Raw genomic sequence first — 12,559 nt, 5'->3', positions numbered from 1 at the left:
AGCATTCATGATCCCTGAAAGATTAACACCCACCGATTTGGGTGAGCCCTCAAGCAGAAATGTTAACTTTGCACACAAGGTATATGAACTAATGGGCAGATTGCTTAACACTACTGACTGACTGATGGCCGCTATAGCGCCATAGAGTCCAACATTTCAACTGTTTTTTTTTCTTTTTCATTTTAAACGTCTCTCTCTCTCTCTCTCTCTCTCTCTCTCTCTCTCTCTCTCTCTCTCTCTCTCTCTCTCTCTCTCTCTCTCTCTCTCTCTCTCTCTCTCTCTCTCTCTCTCTCTCTCTCTCTCTCTCTCTCTCTCTCTCTTGTTAATAACAAACATGTTTATTGATTTTCATTTATAGTGACAGAATACAGGGTTGTAGTAGTATAGAATAGGTGTAACAATTGAATATTGAATCAAACCTGGGTGCAGTTGGGTGTAAGGAGCAGCACGGCCACTGGGGAGCAGTAACAGGCTTTTAAAATAAATATATTTTGTATTGATTCATAATTTTATTTCGCTTTTTCTTTTTTTAAGACATACAGTAAAACTACGAAAGACAGAAAATCAATACAAATATCCCACAAGACAAACAATAACAAAAAACACATACATAGCTATATGTGATGGATGTGTTTTTGTAATACTTATTTGTCTAGTGTCATTTCTGGCCTGCCTAAAGGTCAAGTTCATATAAAATGTCTAAATCTGCCATCATATCCTATTTTAGGGTGCCATCTTGGCATAACTCAAGTTTGCCTACCAATCCTATGATTTTATTAAGTTCAAGGTTGTACGGAACTAATCCTAGTATTAGTTCTCTCCTTTCCTCTAGAGACTGCATGTGTTTTGAGCTGTACAGAGCACAGGCCCTCCGAGGTCACTGATTATCTCTGGAGGAATACAATAACAGCTCCGTGGATTTAACTTGACCAACTATGACAAAGCCACAACACCTCCAGCGACGCCGGTCAGAGCAACGGTCAACGTGTTGTTTGAGACATTTGGACGCTGTTTGTCCAAGATAAACTGTCACACCATTAGCTTGCCATCTTCTCTCTCAACCTACGAGCAGGCTCCTCATGGCCAGCTGTCATCGTCAGAGTTGATAACTTCATTTGTGTATAACTATTGTGATCATTGACTGTTTAGTCAGAGAGATATTTTGCTGTACGGTGCATTGTGTATTGATTCTCCCTCTTAATACAATGTCAACTAGCCTGTGTCTGTATTTGATTTGGTCTCATCCTTTTTACACTGGGTTTTCAGCTGTTTAACTACAAATAGTTTTAATTAACATAGAGCAGGATGTATGACCCTTATCAGCTCCCTTATCAGCTCCATCACCATATACACACACCTGCACACGGCGATACATAGCCTACTTTATACAAATACATGGCCTACATACATACACATATACCCATATACATACACATAGGCCTGCATAAATAATAAAATAAAGAATAAGGTCATCATTTGCATTGATACACAACGCTGATGAAGGCTTGACACCGAAACGCGTTATTCACGCCAACTTATTATATAAGTTATTTTAAGCGCCTTAAAGGACAGTTCCTTGAGTGCTGTTATTCTAGTGGTAGTAAAGCATAATTTGCATTGCACATCTCGACCCAAGAGACTCCCTCAGTTCAGTCCACAACCGGATCCCACAACAGAATACATGAATGTGCCACAACTACATAGGCCTACCTGGTCTCTTTGGTTATTAATACTTAAAGAGGTTTGAGGTTTGAGACCCCAAGCGAGCCTGCGGCCGCCCCCCAGGCGTCAGGCACCCGAAACTGGTGGCAAGCAAACTGACACTGTGGGAGCCAACCCAGGGCAAAGCCAGGAGGGGAAAGAGGCGCACCACCTACGTAGACACATACTGCTGCACGACAGCGGAGCTAATATAACAACACTGCAGAGCTCAAGACAAGAGACTGATGCTAGAAGGCATAGTGGAAGGTAGTGATTCAGGAGTCCAGTGTCGATGTTGGCTAGCTAGACCATACTCTCGCATCGCATTGTGTGGTAACCGGAACCCTCAGTACCAATATCAATACTCTGCCCATTTACTCCGAATTCTCGGCCCGCTTGGTGAGAACAGTGGGCACCAGCGAACACTTGGCCCTTAGTGTTCTTGAACACTCTACACCTCTCAGAAATTCATACATATTATATTAGCAACTTTTAGGGCTAGGGGAGAATAAAAGAATATGTGCTTTGCCTTAATGCTTTATCACCGCGAGGCAGAAAAAGTTTAATAGAAATTGGAAAATTGACACATTTTCTTGACTAAACAATTGAATACATGTGCTTTGAAACATGGTTGGAAATTATGTTAACAATGTATATGAATGCAAATCGAACCGTTGGAAGGTGTTTAGCCTGGAAGCTGAAGCCTCAGATTATGACCTCAAGTGCTAACTGAAACATTACCACATCAATAGTATGCCGCCTAATTGATTGTCTGACTGAATTATGTGCAAAAGTATAACAGAGTAAAATATGAAGTTAGGATCTAATTAGGCAAATAACATATTTATGCCTCCAGACTTCAGCCCCCAATATTAAGTTAGGAACTAGTTAGGCAAATAATATCTACGTATGCTTTCAGACTAGAGCCGCTATTCTTTTTTTCCTCTTTTTTTTGTTCATGTTCATGTCAAAAACCCATTTTGTGCCAGGGATCCCCATAAGTGAAGATTTGTGTTCAAATCTTCTTGTGTTCAAGATTCTTTAACATCTTTCAAAGACAATTAAAAACGGCTATTTTTAGATAGCTGAAGCAAAAAAAAAGGTTAAAACTGATTTTGATGTGATCCTTGATGTCGTTCCAGGAGGGTCCCCAGCTGCAAATAAAAAAAATAGTCGATCTACAAGCTCACAATACCTTTTATTTAATATTTTATGGATCCCCATGTTTGTACCGAATCTGGGGGGAATGAGATCAGTGGATCTCCCTCTGGTGTTGTGCCCGAAGAATCCTGTTAATATTTATCCAACAGATGTCGAACGTTACAGATAATAGTCTAGCTTGCTCTGCACAGTCTTGCATCCTTTGACAGAGAAGACTCTCTCTGTCTTTGGGAAATAGCCAAGGTCTTTGGTCAACTTGTCGGCCACGTATTTGTCTGGTATCAGGTCCTGGGCAACCATCTCAGCCTTAGTACACATGACAACATGATTCTTTTCCAGTGGGAGAAAGGGTACGAAGAAGTCCACCAGGTTCTTGTCTATCAAGCTGCTATGCCCACCTACACCATGAGGTTGGAAAAAATCACACCCAGTGTGAAGTGGGCGGTGTGGTCATCACAGTGATGGAAGTGATTCACTTAAAAAAACAAAAATGTGTTTTATTTAAGTGCACAGTCCTATTTATAGGGCTATGCACATGTGTCATGTGTTTCTAGACAATCACAGTCCTGAATAGAGTCATGGTGGCCAATCACGGTGCAGGGTTGGGGGGGGGGGTGCAATTGGGTCGATGTCCAAACCTCACATATAGGGGCTGTTGCACCGCCCAAAAAGAGGGGGAGCGGGGGGGTATTTGTTTTTATATAGGCTAACCCCTATATACTTTAGGGACCAGTGTCCCCCCTCAATACAAACATTTTCTGCAAATGTTTGCATATTTTCTCCAGAATGCCTACAATGACATGTCCAGAATAGGGACGCTAGGTTTCATGTGCTTAATCAAATTTTAATGACAAGGTCCCTCTCTTTATACAGTATAGGCATTTCAGTAAGGTATTAATGTGTAATGTAATCACTTTGCTTGTTGTTGATCAAAGCCAGAGAAAGAGGCATTTCCAGGTCTTTCAGTTCAATCTTCTCTCTGTCTCGTCCTGATTGTTTGTTAAAACTTTTGTTAAAACTTTTTATACACGTTTGAAGGACCATGACAAAGACTTTTAATGTGTGGTAAAACTGAATGTCATGAAACCTTTAAAGCCCAGCCAATAGGAACACAGAGGGGGTGGGGCTTAAGCAATTTCAGCCTGTCCCTATTGGCCGTCTAAGTGTAGTGCAGTGCTCGGGCCCTAATAATAATAATAATAAAACTACAACGGTGTGCTAACTACAGTACACACGTATGCATGTTTTCTCTCTCTCTCTCTCTCTCTCTGCATTGTGTGAGAGACACAACGGGCAACAACAACATCTAAAATAAATAGATGAATAGATGAGATAAAGCTGTAAATCTTACCATATCGTCTAATCAATCATCATTTGTTTTGATTGTACTGGCATTGCGTGAGAGCATACACAACCTTCAACAACATGAATTCATGCTCAGACACAATACATCTAAACAAACAGGCACTCATACCTCCGGGCTAATTTCATAACACCTCAATGAGTCACCTTTGGTAAAAACACATAAACAAGTGTTCCGTTACAGTGAAGGTATGATGATTGCTTCTTTCTTGTCACATCTTTTTCTTGTCACATCTTGTGTGAATGTTCGGGAATGTTTAGGCTATTCCTTCAGTATGACTTTTGGGGCTGTTATTGACATGCATTACTAAGACCTTTATATGTGACTAGAAATGCAATGTTAATAAAAGCTGCATGCAGCGATGACCGGGCCCTCGCACCTCTGTCCACGTTGAGGAGAAATATCAACGAATCAGAGCAGGGAGCAGAGCTAAGTAACTCTAATGAAGGACAAAACCGAGTCCAGTGAGACGGCTTATGACTCTGTACGACAAATTATTCAAAAATTACGGCAAATCATAGGAACTACCAAATATCGACTAATCAGAAGAGGGGGCGGAGTTATGTAACACCAATGAAGGAAAATGACTTTAAACCAAGTCCAATCAGGCGACTCACAAGTGGCTAGGACAAACTGTTCAAAAGTTATGGCAAATAGAAACTATGTAATATCGACCAATCAAAATAGGGGGTGGGACTAAGAAGCTCTAATGAAGGACATGGACTCTCAACCGAATCAAGGGACGCGACTCACAAGTCTTTATGACAAACTGCTTTGTCATAAAGCTTTGTCTTTATGACAAAGCTTGAAGCACAAACTTTTGTCGGGGGCGCTATTGAGCCATTAGGCCACGCCCCTTTATGAGACCATTAAATTACATAATTTTTTGCCACTGGTAATGTGTGTGCAAAGTTGTGTAACTCTTTGAGTATGTTTAAGCCCTTCATTTTCCCGATTAATTATCGGGAAGAAACAGAATAATAATAATCATTGCAGTTTCAATAGGGCTTCGCACTACTTTGCAGTGCTCAGGCCCTAAAAAAGGATTTATTGATTCTAGAGCTAGATGTTACAATACCTTGTAGGTGTCAATGTGACTGGCGTGTGGGAAATGATGTTCAGCGTTGAAAAAATTGACAAATTTGCTGTCCATGCCCTTTTTGTATGTTCTTAGCTATGAGTTGGCTGACAAAGGTCTTCCCTGTACCAGCCCAGCCATGGAGAGAGAGGACCAGGGGCTTCTTGCGTTTTTCGTCGTTCATGAATCCAGACACAGCTTTCAAGATGACGCGTGATGCTATATGCTGCCCAAACAGCTTGCGCTTCAGGTCAGCTTCCAGACCTAATGAATGCAAAGTACAATATCAACATGATTACAAACATTGTATCAGTTTGTGTGGTGCAGACTTGACATCTGACCTTTAAACTTCTCTTCAATTTTCCAGAATTTTCCCTGTTTTTTTTGCCTTTTGTGAAAGAGGTTCGGGCTGCTACGCTGCCCTCATATCTAAAGTTCGGCACGGCCGATCGATCCGTTAATGCCGACCTCAAACAAAGCAATATCACGTTCCAGCCAACATTTGACAAAATGACCATCTACTGTATACTCTGGGGGAGGACCTATGAGAAATAGAAGACTATTATGAATGTGTGAATTATGAACATGATTACATGCAAAAATGTGTCTGCATGCATGCAGTCAGGCAGGCAGGCAGACAGACACTAGGCAACTATATATATATATATATATATATATATATATATATATATATATATATATATATATATATATATATATATATATATAATTTATTTGCCCTGTCGTTCACAGGGCTGTGTTTCACCTTTCTGTCCTCATAGTTATGGTAGGACTGTGTTTCACCTTTCTGTCCTCATAGTTATGGTAGGACTGTGTTTCACCTTTCTGTCCTCATAGTTATGGTAGGACTGTGTTTCACCTTTCTGTCCTCATAGTTATGGTAGGACTGTGTTTCACCTTTCTGTCCCTCATAGTTAATGGTAGGACTGTGTGTTTCACCTTTCTGTCCTCGTAGTTAAAATTCAAAATCAACATTTTTAAATGTACTTTACTTGAATACATCATATGGTTATTATACAGACAGTTCAGTAGGGTTGCTTGAGGACAAGAGGAAATCAAGTTCTACCTGTTTGTCACGCTAGCTTCATACTTGTGGTTTCATTCAGGTGAACAGTTTGTCACGCTAGCTTCATTACAAACAGGTGTTGAAGAGAATTTTATTATTTGGCACAATGTGTGAGTACACATGCCCTGGGCGTTTATCTATGAAAACACACACACACACACACACACACACACACACACACACACACACACACACACACACACACACACACACACACACACACACACACACACACACACACACACACACACACACACACACACACACACACACACACACACACACACACACACACACACACACAACAAGCAACTTCCTGGTGGATCGCCGTCGTTCGTGCTGTTGTTTTTGACTATTTAAACAAAGATTGAAGTGCTGCAGGTTTTAACTGAGTTCTGCGACGCACAACAGTTTATTTTAATAAGTTGGTGGCATCACACATCATTGTGAAATGAAGCCTCACCAGCAGCCAGCTGCTTCACTGGTGTTGTTGGTCTTACTGGCCAACATGACCGCGGCGTTTGAGCCCATCATCACCACCAGTGTCATCGTTGGGCTCTTTGCCACCGGTTGGTACGTCGGTACGTTTTGTTATTTTAACGAATGCTGCCAGCCGGATTGGATCTCTTTCAACAGAAAAGGAAACTTTCCTAACAACACCACACCAGGAGTCAGTATGCAGGAGTTGGATCGAGTCTGACTTTTGCTTTCGTATCTATATAGATGAAAGCAAAAGTCAGACTCGATAAAATACATCTATGATAGTCTTGATCCAACGCTACTTCAATAGTAAAATAGACCATAAAGCATTTTTAAGAAAGAACTCAGGATACAGGATAATTGGGTGTTCGGAAATTAGTTAATTGGCCAGTGCACTCACTGCTGGCGTGACCGCAGTTATATTTCCGAACGCACATGACTACACTGGTTATTTTCACAAAAGAAATCTTGAAGAACATTTGACAAATGTGGAACATTTTTACACCACAAATCTTGTAATGGGGGTCCCTGGCACAAAAAAAAATATTTTCAGATGGGGGTCCGCAGACAAATATAATTTGGGGGTTCTTAACATGAAAATGTTTGAGAACCACTGGTTTAAACAACATTAGGAAACAAGCCCAAATAAGCAACTAGACTTTAGAAACAAGCCCTGGCTTTTAAGTCACTAGCACACCAGCGAGCCAGCCAGGCTGAGCCAGCCTATTAACTCGGGAGATGCAAGTTGGAAATGCATGCCCCATCCTGTGTTATAGCCTACCCATTGTCAGAGTACTGTCTGTGACCCATATGGAGATTTCTGTCTACACAAAATGGTAAAATTCTGTTTCATAATAAGCTGTAAAAGTTTAGTAGTGTTAGTAGTAGTAGCTGTAATAAGGGTAATAATAATAATGATAATAATAATAATATTAATAATAATAATAAAGGCCACTTAAACGGTTTTGATCAATTTATTAGATACATAAAGAGCGAATCAAACATGTGGCTGGTATCGACTCGAGCTAATTAAAAAAACTGTGGATTCACAGGTTCTTAAACATTTGTAGTAAAAAACACTTAAAGCATGTGTATAGAATGTTTTTGATATAGCAAGCTACACTATTTCCGAACAGCTTGCAAAAACATCAGGCTGACTGCATCCAGCGGTACAGGCACCTGTGATTAGCATCTTGCAAACTCCAGCAATACCTGCATGAATAAAAACCTGTGGAAAGTTTTGTGTTTTGCAAACTGTTTGGAAATAGAGTAGCTTGTTTGTATTAGCTGTGTACTGAATCCATACTATACACATACTGTATCACTTTCTGGGAACTTTCTGGGAACTTGTTTTAATTAGCTCAGTACCACTTTTTGCACAAGTTTGCTTAGTTATTTCTTTTTATGTAATAAATGGATCAAAAGCATTTAAGTAGCCTTTATTATTATTATTAATAATAATAATAATAATAAACCGTTACAGCTTATTATAAATGATAAAACATATATTTATGTAAGAAATGGACTCAGCACCTAAAAATAATACAGAAACAATAAATGAAGTACTTCAGATCCCTATAACATTTTATGGAGATTTTCCTGGTTTGGGAAAAAATATTACAAAATTCAGTTATGCCAACAAAGACATTATTATTTCAAGAGATGAATTTCTGGACTTGAAGACTTAAACCATAGAAGATTTTTCTACGTTGATTAAAATAAAGAAATATAGCCATTTCCTGTTTTTTACTTCATTGTTACACAATGTATGCAAATTATGCTAATTTGGAAAGGTGTCATGACTGCAACATGTTAATAGATGTATTTCTGGACATTACAAACATGTACTTAGACTCTTAGATCTTCTTTATAAGCTCACTAGAAGCAAAATTATAGCCATTTCCATTTTTATGGCACGATTAATTTGCTTGTTATGTTATTTGTGTTTATGACTAAACAGTGACTTTTACAGTTAGGCATACAGCATAAATGGATTCACCACATAAAAAAACATGTAACTTGTAAAAACAACTTTTCCTCTAAAATGCTTATTGTTTTCCAGGTTTTTTTTTTCTTCATTTTTAGTCCTGACTATTACACACAAGTCTGAATGGCAAGGCTGTCCAGTGAGTTGGACAGTAATTCTATTAATGAGGCCATGGCCACCCTGGCCACCGTATGGGGCATTTGGGACATAAAGTTTTTTATTATTATTATTATAGATACATAACAGAACAAAGGCCTAATATGTCCAAGACCTTATAAGGGCAGGAAGGTCTAAATAATAAAGTCAGAGTCTGTGGCCCGAGGAGCGGACCGTGACAGGCCTAAAGAACAGGCCTAAAGTGTCCACGACCATATAAGGGCAATGAGTCCACAGCGGACCGTGACAATATTATGTGTCTAATTTAGGTAATATTTGATGTTTTTACCATTATTTAGTTCCCTGGATACCAGATACATTAGGTAGCTGCTAGAATGTTGTAAATCATCCTTAAAAATCTATATTAGCCAATGTAATCAAGATCCTAGGTGGTCTAGAACCTGAATTACATGGTAATAACAGCTTGCCTCGGCCATTTTGGAAAATGGCTGCCATGGTTACCATGGGACAAATCTGCAATGGCCCTATAGCCCAAAAAATCCTTAGGACATGTTCTAAAAGCGCGCCAAATCTCATGCTTGTATCGTAAAGTGCACGATTCCATCAACATATTGTGCATAGCCGTCAGACTAATTACTACACAAACTGATACATACTTTGTAATGATGTTGATATTATACTTTGCATTCATTAGGTCTGGATGCTGACCTCAAGCTGTTTGGGCAGCATATAGCATCACGCGTCATTGTGAAAGCTGTGTCTGGATTCATGAACGACAACAACCGCAAAAAGCCCCTGGTCCTCTCATTCCATGGTTTGGCTGGTACAGGGAAGACCTTTGCCAGCAAACTCATTGCTAATAACATCTACAAAGAGGGCAGGGGCAGCATATTTGTCAATTATTCCAGTGCTGTACATCATTTCCCTCACGCCAGTCTAATTCACACCTACAAGGTATTGTAAAATCTAGCTCTAGAATCAATAAATACTTTTTTTTTTTTTTTTTTAAAGCTACTATGCTGGGACAACAGTTTTGTCCATCTGACTACACAGATACAATTGTTTTTTTATCGTTCTGTATTTTTCTGTTTTTTATCCCCAGTCTCAGTTACGAGATCAGATCAGAAACAGTGTCACCCGCTGTCCGACCTCTATGTTCATCTTTGATGAGGCGGACAAGATGCCTCCTGGCCTGATTGACAGCATTACGACCTTCTTAGATTACAATGATAAACTGGATGGAGTCTCCTATCGAAAAGCTATATTTATCTTTCTCAGGTGAAGACAAAACACATTAGTGTCTTAAATAACAATTATTTCTCATCTGGGGAAGCAACGGGTTGAATGAACACAAACTCTGTTATAATTGCTGATGTGACATACTCCTGTATTGGTTGAATTACTTATGTTGTAATTTATTCTGCTAATTCTCTCACTGCCAACACAATCTCAGTGCTGGGCAAATGTTTGCTCATAATAATTATTTCTACAGTATGGATGTGCCACTCTGTCTGCAGGGGTTCACTTATTGAGATTAATTGTTTTATTGAATGCTCTAGGGATATTTGTAAATTCTAAGTTATATACATTGTTATTCTGTACGTATGTGTGTGATAAAAAGAGGGGGGGGAGTAAATAGGGTTTAAGTGGTTAAGAGAGTGGGGAAAGTATTACGCAGCTTTAATTCCTTTTTTTTTTTTTTATATATTTTGTTCTGTAATAGTAATGCTGGAGGAAACAACATCGTAGAGACAACTCAGGATTTCTGGAAATCAGGACGAGACAGAGAGGAGATTGAACTGAAAGACCTGGAAATGCCTCTTTCTCTGGCTAGTGAGTACACTACACACATTAATACCTTACTGAAATGCCTATAATGTATAAAAGGACTGACATTGTTATTACAATTTGATTTGATTAAGACATGAAACTTAGCGTCCCTATTCTGGGCATGTCAAATATACAAACATTTGCAGAAAATACTGGTCCATGAAGTACTGTATGTAGGGGTTAAATAAAAACAAATACTGACTGCCCCCCAAAATGTATTTTTTTCAACCTCATGGTGTAGGTGGGTATACCAGCTTGATAGACAAGAACCTGGTGGACTTCTTCGTACCATTTCTCTCTTTGGAATACAAACATGTTGTCCTGTGTGCTAAGGCTGAGATGGCTGACAGGGGCCTTCCACCAGACCAAGATGTGGCTGAAAAGGTGGCCAAAGAGCTCATCTACTTTCCTATGTCAGAGAGAGCCTTCTCTGTCAAAGGTTGCAAGACTGTACAGGGCAAGCTAGACTATCATCTGTAACGTTCGGCATCTGTTGGACGCTACTACCGTATTATCCCGCTAAGGACGGAAGTCAAGGGATTATGTTTTCGTCCATCTGTCCGTCCGTCCGTCCGTCCATCCGTCCTTCCATCCGTAAACATCTAATCTCGGGCACTGCTGGACCGATCGGTGTGAAACTTTGCACACAGACTGCCTGTTGAGCAGTGGTGGACTATAACGGAGTAAATGTACTTGAGTACTGTACTTAAGTACAGATTCTGAGTATCTGTACTTTACTTGCGTGTTAGATATTTTTTGACACATATTACTCTTACTTGAGTACATTTCCAAGACAAATATTTTACTTTTACTCGAGTACATTTCTACAGTAGGAAGGCTGTAAAGTACTGAGTACTTTTAGGTTGGCTGTTTCTTTTTTCTCCCCTAAAATGTAATCGGCCAGACTTCTGCTCTCACCCTAGCCGTGTTTCTGGCTTCCCCCTCCGCTCGCCTCTTTGTTAAATCTTGTATGGGTGTATAGGAGTAAAAGTATTTAGTTCTGGTTCCTCAGTCATTTCTATTTTCGTTTGTATAGGTGTTTCTGCAGGCTTTGTATAACGTAGTGGTTCTACAAGCAACTACATCAGTGCATGCAGTGCAGATGGTTTCAGAGAGTTACTTCTCTGAAACAAGAGTATAGGTCCTATAAATTCATTGTGAAAACATTACAGCACTTCATCGATACAAAAATGAATTGAATGAAGAAATGTACTTCTACTTTTACTTGTACTTTGAGTATTTTTGTATGCACTGTAAAAAAAAAATGACATGAGATCTACTTAAAGAGGCACTATGTAACTTTTTTTTTAATGAATAAAATGTAATTTTGTCCAATCTATATGGTAGAGTATGTTAATACAATATAACCTATACAATGGGGGCGGTTACATTTTGTCTCCCTGCTCTTCTATTAGAGACATTTAGACCGTGTCAAAGGTCATGTCTCACCTAGACACAGGATCTGACATGAATTTTGACCAGATGTATTAAGATAGGAAATCAGAGGTTGTTTGTGTAGAGACCAAACAAGTTGACTTGTCTCTGTGCCATCTTGTTTTGAAGAGGCAACTAGAATAATGTGCTCCTCGGAGCACAGGTCTCTGCTAGGCCAGGTAGTAGGAGTCAATCTTAGTCAATCAGGATGAAATATGAAAAATCGGACGGGTCTGTCTTGATGACATGTGACTATAGAGATAATGTGCAGGCTACTGATTTGCGTGATGAAAAATAAAAACAAATAAAAAACTAATACTG

At 39.4% G+C, this 12,559-nt stretch overlaps 1 protein-coding gene and 1 pseudogene across 2 annotated transcripts; one reads left to right on the top strand and one right to left on the bottom strand.

The window, feature by feature from the left end:
* Positions 1–2,939: 2,939 nt before the first annotated feature.
* LOC311037804 (torsin-1A-like) lies at positions 2,940–5,577 on the bottom strand (annotated as a pseudogene). Its single transcript, XR_014602940.1, has 4 exons — positions 5,304–5,577; positions 4,605–4,707; positions 3,777–3,851; positions 2,940–3,260 (listed from the first exon to the last, which is right to left on the bottom strand). The product of XR_014602940.1 is annotated as a torsin-1A-like (transcript).
* A 1,321-nt stretch (positions 5,578–6,898) lies between these two features.
* On the top strand, positions 6,899–12,119 carry LOC311037803 (torsin-1B-like; the record flags this gene model as incomplete). Its single annotated transcript, XM_084047093.1, has 5 exons — positions 6,899–6,971; positions 9,669–9,928; positions 10,077–10,252; positions 10,698–10,807; positions 11,046–12,119. The coding sequence occupies 5 exons, from the start codon at positions 6,899–6,901 to the stop codon at positions 11,282–11,284; spliced, it is 858 nt and encodes a 285-aa protein (XP_083903219.1). The 3' UTR covers positions 11,285–12,119.
* Between the last annotated feature and the right edge of the window lie 440 nt (positions 12,120–12,559).

Source organism: Gymnoscopelus microlampas (genome assembly GCF_963454915.1).
Source record: "Gymnoscopelus microlampas genome assembly, chromosome: 21".
In the NCBI taxonomy this organism is placed as follows: domain Eukaryota; kingdom Metazoa; phylum Chordata; class Actinopteri; order Myctophiformes; family Myctophidae; genus Gymnoscopelus; species Gymnoscopelus microlampas.
This window is presented reverse-complemented; position numbering and strand designations above follow the sequence as displayed.